Source organism: Phaseolus vulgaris, chromosome 10 (genome assembly GCF_000499845.2).
Source record: "Phaseolus vulgaris cultivar G19833 chromosome 10, P. vulgaris v2.0, whole genome shotgun sequence".
NCBI classification, from domain to species: domain Eukaryota; kingdom Viridiplantae; phylum Streptophyta; class Magnoliopsida; order Fabales; family Fabaceae; genus Phaseolus; species Phaseolus vulgaris.
The window spans coordinates 11,018,308-11,034,193 of record NC_023750.2 but is presented as its reverse complement, the minus strand read 5'-3'; the positions used below and the strand labels follow the sequence as shown (position 1 = coordinate 11,034,193).

General features: G+C 37.7%; 1 protein-coding gene and 1 non-coding gene across 2 annotated transcripts; one reads left to right on the top strand and one right to left on the bottom strand.

The window, feature by feature from the left end:
• Positions 1-6,294: 6,294 nt before the first annotated feature.
• TRNAQ-UUG (transfer RNA glutamine (anticodon UUG)) lies at positions 6,295-6,366 on the top strand. Its single transcript has one exon. It is a non-coding gene; the product is annotated as a tRNA-Gln (tRNA).
• Positions 6,367-7,358: 992 nt separating this feature from the next.
• LOC137818518 (F-box/LRR-repeat protein 3) lies at positions 7,359-12,421 on the bottom strand. Its single transcript, XM_068621989.1, has 8 exons — positions 11,492-12,421; positions 10,290-10,421; positions 9,883-9,987; positions 9,373-9,766; positions 9,169-9,298; positions 8,646-8,940; positions 8,296-8,547; positions 7,359-7,935 (listed from the first exon to the last, which is right to left on the bottom strand). Exons 1-8 carry the CDS (start codon positions 12,134-12,136, stop codon positions 7,885-7,887), a joined length of 2,004 nt encoding a protein of 667 aa, XP_068478090.1. The 5' UTR covers positions 12,137-12,421; the 3' UTR covers positions 7,359-7,884.
• Positions 12,422-15,886: the final 3,465 nt, after the last annotated feature.

Sequence of the window (15,886 nt, the reverse complement as noted above, 5' to 3'; positions counted from 1 at the left end):
CCCTACAACCATGACAGACTCCATTGCATCCAAGAGACCAACGGACCAAACTGGAGAGTGTTAAACTTGTCCTACATGATAACACTTGTTAATATTTCCAGCAACAACAAAATTTCCGTGCAACAGCCTCTATTTCTTGAACTGTGACCTTCCTCACCAGCTCCCCACCAGACCGTCTAGCCCACCTGCCCATCTCAGGAAAGCATCTTCTAGCAGAAAAGTACCCAAACTCCTGAGATTACTTGGTGCAAGTGCTTAGTCTCACACCCTGCCACATCTACACACGAACTAGCCAAGGACCTGCACAAACCGAACCCACTTCTGCAGCTAAACCGCACCTGTCATCTTAATTCTTATGCCTCCTCCTCATCAACTGCTAAAAACCGCTCGTACTTTTGCCTCTGGTTTGCTTTCTTAAGACAATATACCTAGCCATGTACTCCTATGTCCTTTGTAGATGTGTTGTTCCACCAGATGAATACATAAGCTTCCACTAGCATGCCATCACCCTTTCAAGTTATACAATTGTACTTTGTTAAAGAGCTGCAGGAAAGCACTGATTGGGATTCAAGATCCAATCTGAAAAAGCATATACAAAACCGGTTGCCTTGTATTTTAACCACAACCAGGATAGCAGCTGGGCTTTTTGAAGGATTTCTTTCGCGTCCGGAACCCCACCTTTAAAAACAACCTGGTTTCGCTGCTCCCAGATGCTCCTAATGATCACCACCCAAACTCCTCTCCACACCTGGTTTTGCTTATTAGATAGATGGATTAGGTAGAAGTTTTCCAAGTGATTCCTGATTTCGTTGCTTTGAGCCCCCACAATACCAATCCAGCGGTAACAGCCATACCATACTCTTTGTGCGACCACGCAATCTAAGAATAGGTGTTGGGAAGTTTCTTGTAATTGATTACACATGACACAAACCGGCGAAACCACTGGAACTCCTCTCCTAATAAGATTGGCAGTGGTTGGGAGTCTATCAAGTATGACTCTCCAAGCAGTGATGAGCGCTTTAGGCATAGCTTTCGCTTGCCATAAAGCACGGTAAATACTATCCACAGGAACATAAGCTGTTTGTTGCGTCAAGATTTGGTAAGCAGACTTAACCGAGAAAGCCCCTTTAGGATCCTCCTTCCAGACTAGGCGGTCCTGGGTTTCCTGACATATGTTACCCGTATCCAGTATTGACATCAGCTCTTCCTCCATTCTTGCTTCCCATTCAAACCTCTCCCTTCTCCAATTAGGCTTAAACCTCCACCTTCCTTCCTCCCATATTCCTACCTCTCCCACCGTCTTGCCTTGATCATTGGACAAGGAGTATAATCTAGGGAACATGGATTTTAGACTACTGTTTTTTAACCACACGTCCTCCCACAGCCTAATAATACTCCCATCGCCAATTTTCCACCCTATGGCTTTACAAAACCATCCTTCTTGTTGGTCCCCTTCACCACACACTTTTGTTAGATCCCTCCACCACCACGATTGGTATTTCAACCCTACCTGACTTCTAGCAGTTTCGGGGCCATACTTAGAAATAAGAATTTCTTTCCATTTTCTACCTGCATCACTCATGATCCGCCATTTCCACTTGGCCAAGAGAGCAGAATTAAAATTCTTGACCTCTTTGACCCCCAACCCGCCTTCCTCACATGGCTTACAAACGTTCTCCCAACTTACCCAAGAGATCGCTTTGTTCTCCTTTCCCCATGCCCAGAGAAATTGCCTTTGAATACTACTGATTTTATTGCACACTGCTATTGAAGCTCTGAAAATGGATAAGTAGAACAAAGGAATAGATGTGAAAACTGACTTAAGTGGTTAATCTAGCTTGTAATTTCTTTACAACCGGGTCCCAGAATTGCTTCTTCCTCGAATTTCCACCCACTTCTACCCCCAGGTATTGAAATGGTATCCGCATAGAATTACAATTTAACGTCTTCGCATAGGTGGATATGGCATAGTCATCAATGTTAACACCAGCCACCTTCGACTTATGAAAGTTAACTTTCAAACCTGACACAATCTCATAGCATCGTAGGATAGCCTTTATAGCAAAAATATTGTTGAACGTATCTTCACAGAAAAAAGTTTATCATCTGCAAACTGTAGGAGACAACACTCAATTTCACTTCTACCTACCTTTACACCCCGTAAAACCTCTTTCCTCAACGCTTGTCTTACCAGCCCAGATAGTCCCTCGGCTACCACTAAGAACAAGAAAGGAGCTAAGGGGTCACCCTGTCTCAACCCCCTAGTTGGTTTAAATTCCTCCGTAGGGCTCCCGTTTACCAAAACCGATACGGACGACGACACCAAACACCCTTTGATCCACTCAATCCACTTGACGTGGAACCCCATCCTCCCGAGCATGTCAAACAGGAAGCTCCACCTAACGGAGTCGTACGCCTTTTCAAAGTCCACTTTAAAACACACCCCGCCCCTCCGGTTCCTCCTAATCCCCTCAAGTACCTCATTTGTTGTAACCACACTATCCATGAGGCCTCTGTTACTGAGGAAGGCTGACTAGCACTCATCTATGATCATAGGCAAAACTCTCTTCATACGACAGGACAAAACCTTAGTGATAATCTTATAAATTGCCCCAACTAGAGATATAGGCCTGAACTGTTCGAGTGATGAGAGGTCCCTTACCTTGGGCACAAGAGCAATGAAGGACGCATTACATCCCCTTGGTAGTGACCCTGAAGCATGGAAAGAGTGCATAGCTTCCATAATGTCAAATTTCATGACGTCCCAGCAGTTCTTAATGAAGTTAAAGTTGAAACCATCCGGACCCGGACTCTTTGCCCCTCCACACTGCCATACAACTTCCTTCACTTCTTCCTCAGAGAAACAAGCTATCATATTCCTACTAACCTCAACGATTAAAGTTTTAAAGTCCACCGAACCCATATTAACACCATAGTCATATGTAGCTTTGAATCTGTTTTCAAAAAGCAACTTTGCCTCCCTGCGGACAACTTCCGACTCCTCACTCCATTGAGAGTCAACTTCTACCCCTTTCGCCTCGTTCCTTAGTCTTTTCCATCTAACTGTCGAGTGATAGAACTTAGAGTTAATGTCCCCATATTTGAGCCAATTAACTCTTGCTTTTTGTCTGTACAAAGAGTCTATCTTCTTATCAACCAATTCCAACTGACTGAGTAGTTCCAGCCGTCTCATATTCCCTTCTCCTGTAAGAGCATCATTATTATCTTTGCCATCCAACTCCTCAATCTCCTCCATAATACGCTTCTTATTAGATTCCAAACAGCCATAGGTATTTCTACTCCACACTTTAAGGTCCGACTTCAAAAGCTTCAACTTATCCTTGAGATTGGATATACTATTACCTTGTACCTTGTATGAATTCCACTTATCATTTACCATCTTCAAAAAATTCGGCTCCAAGAACCATGCATCAAAGGATCTAAATGGTTTAGGGCCCTAATCTTTATCTAACGATTTCACCACCAATGCACAATGGTCCGAGACCGTTCTCGGCTGCACATACTGTTTAGAGGCTGGCCATAATTGAAGCCACTCTTCAGACACCAAGATTCGATCCAACCTGCTCTTAGCTGTACCATTTGACTTGAACCATGTATACTTTTTTCCGACAAAGGGAATGTCTAACAATCCATTATTCTCAATGAAACCGTTGAAGATGTCGATCTCCTTCCTTTGCCCGGAACAACCTCTGACCCCTTTCCTTTCATCAACACTCCTTACGGCATTGAAATCTCCACAGAAACACCAAGCCGTATTCTGATGTTGCTGCTTGAGAGTCGTGAGGGCGTCCCACAACACCACCTTCTCATTCTGGTTACATGGACCATAGACGTTGACAACTATGCATTGACTGTTCGTTTTTAAGTGTTGACCCATAACAGCGATGAAACCAGTTCCTATAACCTGACTGCCAACAGAGAAGGCATCTTTGTGCCACATTGTTACAATACTACCTGCCCCATTAATCCCTTCATTATGAATCCAACCAATGTTACTGTCACCCCATAAAGAAAAACATTTGGCATCTGTTAGAGTTGCTACTTTAGTCTCCTGCAGACAAAGTATTTCAGCCCCCTCCTTTGCCACAAGGTGACTTAAATACCGTGCTTTCGCCCCCCCCCCCCCCCCCCCCAATCCCCTGATGTTGAGATTAATAAGGATCATGATATACCTTTTCTACTACCCTCCCGAGACACCTTCTGCACTTCGTTATCCCTAGCCTCCAAACGATCCAGCTCTCTAACAATGCTTTCCTCATCCCCTGGGCATTGCAACCCCAAATTGTGACCCAAATCCCAAATTCTAACTGATTCAGCCTTATTTTCTTCTATCTTCAAGCGATTATTACAATGTATAATATCATTCACCGATTTCGCAACAGAACAGCGACTTAACCTGGATGGAGAGGTTTCTCCAAGATGCAGGGCCCCGATTCCACCATTGGATCTCCATTTCGGTTGAGCAGCTACCGCCCCATGCTCTCGCAGTTCCAACAACCTTCGACACTCCGGAAAAGTTTTGGTGGGTACCTCGGTATGGGCTAATGCCTCCTCTGCAGAGGACTTCCTCCTCACCACTCCTACCTCATCTCCCTCCTTACGCCAAATAATATCTCCGTTAGATTGGGGTTCAGAGCTTCCCGACGAAGAGCCCTCACCCTCACTACCGCTACGGATAGCACGACAAGGATAAATATCATATTTGTTTTCCTGCAGTGGTGTCATTTCTTGATGGCCTTCGTACCCATCGGACCTTGAGCAAGGATTGGGCACCGGTGCCGACGAACCTGTTTCTGACCCTGCCATAGCACCTCCCTCTTTGCTTGCATTCGTTACCCCTTTGCTCCCAGCCATTGGGCCCTCAAGGACTTCGTTTCTTCTAAACGCACCACTATTTTTTACATGGGCCGTTTCCAATTTAGGCCCAGATGGGAGAGAGTTGAAGACCTAGACCCCTTCAATTAGGTTTGCTAGTGAAGACTTTATGTTTTCGTAAGCTTCGTTGACTTGTTTTGTAGCAGAAAAAGCTGTTCCTCCCTCAGATACCCCCTGTACACGTTTTACTCCATATGGGATTGGACTGCCACCTTTGTTCTGACACCCCATATCACTCTCTGCCTTTTGCTTAAACAGGTTCCACTTTGTCTCTGCGAAAACCTGATTCTGTTCTGCCTCCTCGGATACCCCATTCCGCCGCTTTACGCCGTTCCCATTGCCTTCTCCGTCTCCGTCTCCACACAGGGTTTTATGTCCTCAAAGATGGAAACAAACCATTCTTTATTGGGCCCAATGACTTCTTCCATTCTTTCTCCATTTTTAGGTGTCAAAAGAACTAGATTATCCCCCATATACCTCAGTTTGATCCTGCTCATTCCTCCTTTGATAAACTCTTCACACATAGAGTCAAAAGTAAACCTAGAGGACATCCACCCAACAGCACTAGAGGACAACCAAGCCAGAACATTTGATGTGGTTTCAATGATAGGACCATTCCAAAGACCTTGTGGTGTTTTGCGGACCATCTCAGCATAAGAATGCTTCATGTTATGACTCCTTCGCCCTGAAAACCTTGTTTTCTCCAGCCACACCTCCTTCTCCTTCCTCCTACCAGTGGCATTATTAACCCGCAATTTATCTTTGCTAGGGGAGTTTAGTTTGACGTCCTTACGTATGGCCTCTGCTCTCCTATACTTTGGGAGGTTTACATACAGCTTTTGGTTACCAATAAAGATTTGGTCCAACTGCTTCTCCAACCTCCCCTCATCAGGAACTTGGTAAAACTTCACGAAGCCAAATCTTCTTCCCCATCTATTTAGGCGCCTGGATATGAAAACTTCTCTAACCCTAGCCCATTTTTGAAAAATCCTAAACATCTCATAAACCCTAAACCCTAAACATCTCATCCTCCCATGTGACATAAAAGAGCAACAAGGACTGAGTTTCAAGATAATTCTTTCCATGGTCTAATGGTTATGGTACCTTTCAAGGTAATGAAACTTAGATATATGTGTAAAAAATTTAAAATAATTAGTAATTTTAATTTTTGAAAATAAAAAATAAATTGAGAAAAGGTTTTCATGTTCAAGAATGGAAACACACTAGGGTGGGTGGGTGGATGGGTTTAAAAAGGGTTTTCATGTTTAATATTGGTAACTTGTGTGTGTTAGTATAGCTTTCTAAGTACTTGTAATATTCAGTTCGTGAAATATTAAAAGTTGGTAAATAAATAACAATTAAAAGTTTAAAACGTGGTAAAATTATGAGTTCATAGTTGGTTCCATGGTGTAGTGGTTAGCACTCTGGACTTTGAATCCAGCGACCTGGGTTCGAATCCCGGTGGGACCTTCCTTTTTTTCATTACAGTTCATTTTTGCCTACATGTAATTAACCATACACCTATTTCTATAGAACAAACTTTAATAAAGTCTCCTGCATTATGTCAACAAGAAACATAAAGAATTGCTCAAGGAGTTAATTAACCAAAACCCTAAACCCTAAACAGTTCATTTTTGCCTACATGTAATTAACCATACACCTATTTCTATAAAACAAACTTTAATAAAGTCTCCTGCATTATGTCAACAAGAAACATAAAGAATTGCTCAAGGAGTTAATTAACCAAATGATGTTTGTATGCAAATGCAATCCATAAGGGTGAAAAGAAGTCTAGTTTGATCAAACTCCTCCATTTTTTATTATTCTGATCCACTATAATTTATTTATTTAAATTTATTTCTATGTCAATTCATATTTTATTACTTTTTCATATCAGATTTCCATTATTTTACTTATACAGATTTTAAAAATTGAAAATTCCATTTTTTGCCATTCTTACTTACTATATCATGTTTTGATTTCCGTAAGTTTTGATTTCCGTAAGTTTTGAATGTGGCATTATTATTTTTTTTCTTATTTAGCTCTCCTAAGGGCGATTTCAACAAAGACTTCTAGTAATTTCGAGTCCAATAGGAAAATATTATTTTGGGTTTGATAAAAAAATTCTTTGGCCCATGATAGATGGTGATAAATATGGGAATATGATAAATTTTTACTTGGAAAATAAAAAGGGAAAAGATGGAGAAATTCACACCGGAGCCAGTCCCATTCCTAGCTCTAACTAACTCCCGTATCCATTTTATGCAATGAATATTGAAGTTGGAAAGTGATATCAACGTAACTCAAGATATGAAGACATGTTCGTTGGAGTGGTCCTTTAATAAAGCCATCTAACAAAAGGTAAATCTCATTGCGCCATCAAATTCTTACTGAACTACGTCATTTAGTCCACAAAAATGTCAAGATTTTATTAGATTGAGTAGAATATATATGCACATATGTTAAAAGTACTAAGTTCCACACATTTAATTAACCTTGCTTTTCTCAGCCAAAAGAAAATATAACATTGAACAACGTTACTATTTTTATACATCCAACAGCCCCATTCTCTAAATTTTTTTTAATTGTACTCCTCCCCAAATTAAATAATTAAATAATGAGAGACGTTAGATAGATTTTATACACCTGTTCTGCCTTTTGCAGCCAAAAAAGAAAACAAAAATTGAACAAAACTTGTTCACTTTTTATACGCTTGATTCCCCACTTCTCACACAATGGACAGCTTAATTATTTGAGCCTGCTCCATTCCAATGCCTGTGTAGCCGCCTCCAATGGAGTTGACAGAATACTTGTCACATTTTTCATGCTACTTTCTTCAGTTATAGTAGTGTAGGTGGGGTAGATAGAGTTGATAGAAGTGGATGGATTCCAATTAATTGTCCGATACACGCGTGATCATTCTATAACCTGTATTTCACGTGCCATGTGCAAGTCGTCTTCATCAAACTTCAAACAACCTCAGACAATCTACATCACATCTTCTAACTGTAATTTCCAGCACTTCGGGTCCAATTCAGCCTGTCCATGAAACAAAAAGAACTTCAGAAATCAAATAAAAAAACATTCATTACCAAACAACAGTATACCCCACTTAACTGATCCTTAACCCCAGCTCCTTTTGTAAGTATGATAATCATTATCTATTAGAAACTATTGACTTCAAGTCAACCGGGCCAAATTAAGTCAACTAATTGATCCTTTAGAATTAGAAGATGAGACTTTTCCTGGTCCTCATTGGCAGAATAGTATAGAGGGCCAGGATACAATGATGTGATATAGCTTTGAAGAAAAAAAAAAGATAGTGTTCGAAAACTCTTAATTTGTCAGTATTTTGCTAAATCTTAAGACAAGAAAGACAAGAACCAGACAGAAATATACCTGAAACTCTTTATCTCTCCATTCGAACACACAGCCACGTGCTTCTACATGTCTGATAAGTAGCTCAGGTAACAGAGATCTTAGAGAAAGATGAAGCTTCACTTTTGTTAGCCCTCCACATGCTAATAAGGCTGCAGCCAGTCCTCCTGGAACCAATCCTTGCAGGTGAAGCATGGTAAAGCTTTGAAGGCAACTGATACTAGCAAGTGACAGAAGCCCAACATCTGTAACTGAGCTATACGACAGATTTATCTGCAAATAATGCAAAGAGGATATAATAACATCAGAATCTTGGCTAACAATCCTTCATCTCTTACGTTTCTCAGAAATGTGGGAGAAAAAGAAAAGACCTGTCTCAGATTTTGGGAGAAATGAGCAAGTGGAATCATCCCACTATCATCAATGTCGTAACACTTTTTTATGTCTAGACGGCTAAGTTGTCTGCAATTCATCGCAATAGCTACCAGACCTATGGATGTAACAAGAATACATCCACGAATTTCAAGTGTTTTCAAATTTGAACATTTTGACAAGGAGATTAGAGCCCTATCCGTGATGCTAGTACAATAGGACGTGTTTAATATCTCGAGGCCAGGGCAACCACCAGCAATTGCTGAAATGCCCAGATCAGTTACTCCTGTAGATCTGGAAAGAAAGAAAGAACAAACTCTGATGCAACGAACAAAAGAGCTCTTGCTAGACTTGTATGCCTCCACATTTATTTAATATTTCAATTATATACCAAAATTTTAGTTAAAACTTCACGACTCAACCCAATTCATAATCATAATAATTTATGCTAAATTAAAAGAATCCATAGACAATTCATCTTATAAAAAGAAAATTAAATGCTGACAAATTTGAATCACAAACCTGTATAGATCCAGCTCCTTTAATTTTGAGCAAAACAAGCCAACATAGGTAAGTCCTCGGTCAGTTATGTTCAGGCAGATTCCTATTTTCAAGCTGGATAGCCTAGAACAAGAAGAAATGGACATAAGACCTGCAGAAAGACAAGGTAAGTATAGCAGCTGATATGATAGTAAATATTTTCAATGAAGATGGACAGATTCAAACCTTCATCGTCAATTTCATTATCTGTTAGGTCAAGCTCCTCAAGATAATGGCATTTCTGTCCAATCAAGACAAATGCTTGCTGTGGAACTAGTGTACATGACTCCATTTTCAGAGAAGTGAGAGCCGTGCATGAATTTGCAATGCTGGCAATGGAACCATCAGTTATCTTGCGACAGCATGTGATGTCAAGCTTCCTTAAATCTTTGTGTTTTGACACAAGGAAAGAAAGAGCTTCATCTGTAACTCCCAAACATTTGCTTAGACTTAGCTCCCTAAGTGAAATACACAAACTTCCAATGGCCCTTAATCCTTCAGAAGTAACCGGGCATCCATCTAACACTATTGATTGCAACATGGAAAGCTTATTTAAACCATCAACAAGACCAAGGGTGACCTGGACAATCAAATGCCAAAAATTAGTTACAACTGAAATCTTCATCCCTAAGTTACACAAAAAAAAAACATAATATACACACAAGAGAGAGGGAGAGAAAAGGGGAAGGGAATTACAGGAGAACCATCTGCTAAAATGAGTTTCTCCAAACCTCCAGAAATGCCAGTCAGCTTCGATAGCCCAGTGAGACTTATGTTTTGACAACCTGAGATATCAAGTTTCTGCAGAAGAGAATTTGTCAAATAACAAGTTAGATCAAGAAAGCAAGTGCATTCTGAAGACAGGTAAAATTATTGATTGATGCAATTAAATAGTTTTGACTAACTGCAAAGGACACATTAAAGTTGTAACCAAGTTAAAAAAAGTACAATAACTTTTATCTATGTTCACATTCAACCTATTACTAAAATGAAGGAAATTAAATAAGAAAACACTGGTACGCCATTAAGTAAGTTTATGCTGAAGTTATCTTTGTCATTATATACATAAACAATAAAAAAGCAAGTTAACCATCCCCTTATACCTTCAATGTCTTGCACCCATGTTTTAAGAGATCAACATCGAGGCTGTCATCGTCAATGCCAAAGCATCCTTCAAGGACCAAATCTTCAAGAAGCTGCAATTTGAAGATTGACGGCAGACATTTCTCCGTGATCTACACAACATAAGAAACCAACAATACTAGTTATACTAATTAGACATTTCAAATACACAACTCATTCAAGAAACAGCCAAAGATGACACTAAACCACCACTGCTTAACAAAAGAGCCAATGAATTTAGACACATCAATACCACTTGTTCGATAAGCAAAAATTAACTGAACCACCAAAATCATATTTTCCTATCAATTACTCATCTTTACTATTTTGGCCTCACACAACCTGGTTCAACACCTTTTGTTCCCTTCAGCATTAAACCCACATCTCACCTCCCAACTCAACCAAATTCTTTCTCTTCAGACTACCAACCAATTGTTTTTTAAGATAACACAGGTATCCTTTAACTTTAACAAACCTAGTTGAAACATATAGAACTATTATATGTCTAAAACTCTAAACTACCAATTAATGAAAATAAAATGAAAACACTATAATTCATTCAGAAAACAAAGACATCATTCACGATAACAATATAAATTTTTATAATAATTACTTAAAAAGTTAAATCTAGGATAAAATCATTAAAAAATGTGAAAATTGAACTCATTTCTTAATTTGGAAATAAACATAGATAAATATCTGAAAGCATAAAATATTACCATAATATCAACCCCGCAAAAATTGCAAAGGCGACCGTTTTATTTTCCCACACAACTCTGGTCTCTTTTAATGCAATAATCTCTGAATTATCAAATTATCAATAACATAGGCGTCTCAGAGCGCTTAAATAAAAATAAATATATATATTTCTCTCTTTTTACCAAAAACTGCCTCATAAAGCTAATAAAAAAACATTGATTTATAATTATAACTAGGTTTAAGTACTCAATTTATTTGTCATACCTACATACTCTATCAGGAATGTGAACAGGTAGTTTTTATGTACAATGTATTTGGACTAAAACATAAAGATTACGCAGATATCAGAATCAACTGAGCATTTAATCACCAAAAATTAGCCAATCCAATCGATTAAACCAAACACAAAAATATCGTCAACTAACCGCCACAATCCATAGCTAGATTCAATAAATGAACAGCAGAGAAAAAGAGAGGAATTTACGGGTAAATACGAGAGATCCAATGATGTGAGCTCCTTGCACTTAATCGCAACCAAATCCACACCCAAATCCCCAATTCCCACACACCACTTCAAGCAAATCAGCCTCAATTTCCTACAACCCACCGCAATACACCCAATCCCCATGTCCGTCACCAGCTTGCACCTCGCCAGCCACAGCTTCCGCAAGTTCCTCGCACGCGCCACCGCCGCGACCCCAGCATCCCTCAACTCCGTCGCGTTCGACAGGTCCAGCTCCACCAAGCTCCCGCACCGCGCTCCCACGCTCAGCAGCCCGCTCCCCGTGAACCACCGCGACCGCGACAGGTCCAGCCGCTGCAGCGTCTCCGCGTACGCACCAGACACAAGCGCGAGCGCCCCGTCGCCCACGCGCGGGCAGAGCGAGAGATCCAGGTCCGTGACACTCGGGTAGCGCGCAGCGAGTGCGGGAAGGTGCTCCGCCCGCAGCGGCCGCAGCGCGCGGCGGTGCCTGGCCTCCGCAGCGTAGAACGCCTTGCACGTGAGCGAGAAGGACTTCTTGTCCAACGGCGCCGTTTCGAGAAAGTCGAGAATGAGAAAAATGAGCTCCTCCGTAAGCACCTGGAACGGGTTGTCGTTTTGCCAGTCGGAGCGTTTTTGCCTCTTCATCGTGGTTGCGGTGCGTTTTGGCTTCTTTCGCTGTATTATGCAGCGTCGTTTTGGACGTTAATGGTGGGTGAGAAGAGAAGAGAAGAGATGAAGAGAAGGGGTTTTTGTTTTGATTTGTTAAGTTGGTTGGGGGAATAACTGTTAATGCGAGATTTTATTGAATGAGTAAGGAAGACGAGGAAAGTCCACTCGGACTAAAATGCCACTCCTCTTTTCTTCCCACTGTTTCCATCCTCTCCTGCAAAGACACAACCGCCCCTCCTTCTCTTCATAATTACACAAGTTAGGTCAGGGCCAGGGCATATTCAATTTTAACATAATTCATATATTTAGACTCTCTTTTTTAATTAACTCATGGTGTACAAATTCCATGAACTTCTTTAACTTACTTTTATTAATTGTTAATATAAATAACTTCAAATTTAACATGTATCTACTCCTTCTAATTATGATTCATTAATTAATTTATTAATTGATTATATTTTAATTACATTAATTGATATATTTTAGGTTAATATTAAACTCAAAAGTAACGGTTAAAAAATGTCAGAATTCAAAACTAATAAATATTTTACACATCTGAAAACTAAATTTAACTTATATTGTGAGATGTTTAAAAAATATTATAAAATAGTTATCTCTTTCACTGCTAAAAATTATTAAAACATAACAATAACATTATATCTTATGAAAATATATATACATAAAATAAACATTTTATATATGTTAAATTATTATAATAGTTTTAATATACGAAATGAATAATTGAAATGGGAATGAAATGGACTTTGCATTTTGCATGAGAGTGATTAGAAAAGGAAGGAAGGGTATTTTGGTCCTGGCGGAGAAAAAGAGTGGCGCGTACGGAGAAGGACAGGTAAGGACGGAATTGAGAAGGGGAAATAGGGAGGGCATTATGGTAATTTCGCAGTATCTTTGTCCATCTAATGCAGATGACATATGGTGGAGGACTATATGAGGAAGGACAGATTCAAGTGCGGGCAGTACGAAAGGAGCCATTTCGCAAAAGCTACACGCACTTTTTCCTCTTTTTTTTATTTTCCGAAACGAAAATGAAATAATAATAATTAATTTTGAAAGAGTAAAAATTGAAAAGGAAATGTCCCTAGAAAAAATTGCCGTACTTATAGATGACCTTGCATAGTACCTGCCTGACTCAGATAAGAACGGTTAGAGAGAGAAAAAGAGTTAGGTTTGGAAATGATTGAGAGAGAGTGCGTCAAAGTTTTACAACATGGATTGATTGGAATTTTGAAATTTGGGGCCAAAATTTAGGTCACGTTGGAGAAGGTTGTGGCTCATACACGGTTCCTACATGTCATTGAAAACAACTTTATATTATTTTAACCATTTTTATAAGTAACTGTTGCATTAAATATGTATTACCCGGAACCGTACATTAGTAGTAGTAGAGTTAGGTCGTTTCCAAAGTCTTCTTCCACAAAAACCTACATCATCACATCACACTTTGGGTGGAGGAGTTCCATGATCACTCATCACCCGCTACACTCTTTTTTCATCAACCTCTATTTATTTATTACTCTATATTTGTTTATTTTTTACTTTTAAATATTTTTTATTTATAATATATTCTGAAATTCAATTAATAATAAAAGTGGCTGAAGAAAAATCAAATTTTTACTAATCAAAATATATTCATATTGTTTCATTTCTTAATATATATTTGGAATGACATATGATCGTATTTCAAAATGAATCAATCCGTATTTCATCCCAATATCAATGAGATATTTTTACCCGTGATTTAATATTTTGTGAATGAAATAAATCCAACCACAGAACATGTGTTTGAAAGATTCTAGCTCAGCTAAACAACAAGCCAAGCAAGCCTTTAATGGATATCATCTTCACTAGAAAAGTTTGTCACTAAATATCGTTTCAGAAAGCTGTAATAATATATTCTTAAACATATTTTTTGCTACTTGTTAAAATTTATCTTGCAAAATATATTATTTATTAACACTCTGCTGTTATTTTGAGACTTGATTTTCTTCCAGTAGTACCTTCCTAGGCCATGAATAATAGTTTTCTTTGTTTTATTGTGTGCTGGATTTATTTTTCTCTTTACAGCTGTTGTCAATTGTTCCATTCCACTATTTCTTGTATTTATTTACCATGTAAATACCCACCATCATGTGTTTAGCTTTTAAGGAAGGTATGAATATGGCAACGCAATGCAATGATTAAGTGGATGAGGGATAAGAAAATAACTATTTGAAGAAAGAAAATCCTCTAATATGAGGAAAAATGGAATTGATTGTTTGAGATTAAATCAAATGTTACCTCTTTTTTATAATTGGGAAAGAAGTTTTTTCAAGTAAGTAGTGTAATTTTATTTTTTTTTGCAAATTATAATTGTGTAAAAATTTCTTGTTACAAAGATGGATAAATTGTATATCATCGGGATGATTTTAGAGTAAAAATCGTATATCATCGATAAAATTTCAATATAAAATAATACAATCGTACAAAGATATACGACTCAATTATATTATTTTATACTTAAGTTGTACAAGTCAGATATGAATTTATTTAAAATTAAATTTATTTAATAAAATTCACAAAATCGTATTAATAGGGTACAACTTTTATGTAAAAAAATTTCGACTTAAAATCGTATTCATAAAGTACGATTTCCTTCTAAAATTGATACTATTTATTCATTTCATAAAAAAAATATCTAAAATTATAATTTATGATTTTAGAATTTAGAATTTACACTACTTCCATCAAAAACTAGAAAATAGACAAGCCAAAATGAAAAATTTTTGTTCAAACATTATTATGGGGAGGGCTTGCGGGAATCTTTAACTTTTCCTACAAGAAAGTGCATGGGAAATTCGTTTTGTTTATAGAAAGGAAAATCCAAACATATTGCTAATTTAATCATTTGTTTGGAACAAAGAAATGAAAGTGATGGAAGGGAGAAATTTCTAAAATTAATGTTTCTTTAACTTCTAAAAATAACATAATTATCTGTATTTTCTTTTCGTTTTAGTCACATTCAAAATCTATTTGAATAAACTACCATTAGTAAATTGAGAGTGAATGAAACATTGGTTTGTGGTCAACAATGTGTACCTACTGGTTAATAGTACTACGGATACATACTACCCTACCATATTTCTTTTTACATCAAATTTGGTCAAACACTTAATAAATATTTCCTTTTGCCTTACTTCATTTGTGGTCTATATAATAAGAACTGGTCTGGTCCATTGTTCCCATTCAACTCAACTATTATTTTTTTAATATATGTTCTTATTTATAACATTTTGATAAAATTTTATCTCTCTTTCATTAAGTTATCTCACACTTTTTTATCTTTACTATCCCAAAATTATATAAACTTGGCATCTTAATACAATTTTTAGTATTATAATAAAATGACATTTGGTGTACAACTCAGCATTATTTATCTACTGCATCCTATCAAAGACAACCCAGAATTTAATTCAATTGTTAAAGTCTTCCTTTATTTGAAGTGCAGAGATTTTTTTTTTCTCATAATCACCTAAAAAACAAGGATTGATTCTATATTCAACTAATTAGTCAAATAAATTAGTATAATGAAAATATAATGATAATTGCAAATTTTAAAAAAAAATTTCACCTCGTTATCACTTTCTAAACTATTAGTTTTTTACTCAATTTAATTTAACAATTTTTTAATACTAATTCTATTGGGTAAGATTTTAATTTTTAGAG

Excerpts from the sequence above, each read along its gene's own strand:
- LOC137818518 (XM_068621989.1), bottom strand. The coding sequence starts at position 12,136 with ATGAAGAGGCAAAAACGCTCCGACTGGCAAAACGACAACCCGTTCCAG. Across the intron at positions 10,422-11,491 it reads TGGATCTCTCGTATTTACCC|ATCACGGAGAAATGTCTGCC; the intron begins GTAAATTCCTCT and ends TATGTTGTGTAG. Across the intron at positions 8,548-8,645 it reads TCTCCCAAAATCTGAGACAG|ATAAATCTGTCGTATAGCTC; the intron begins GTCTTTTCTTTT and ends CATTATTTGCAG.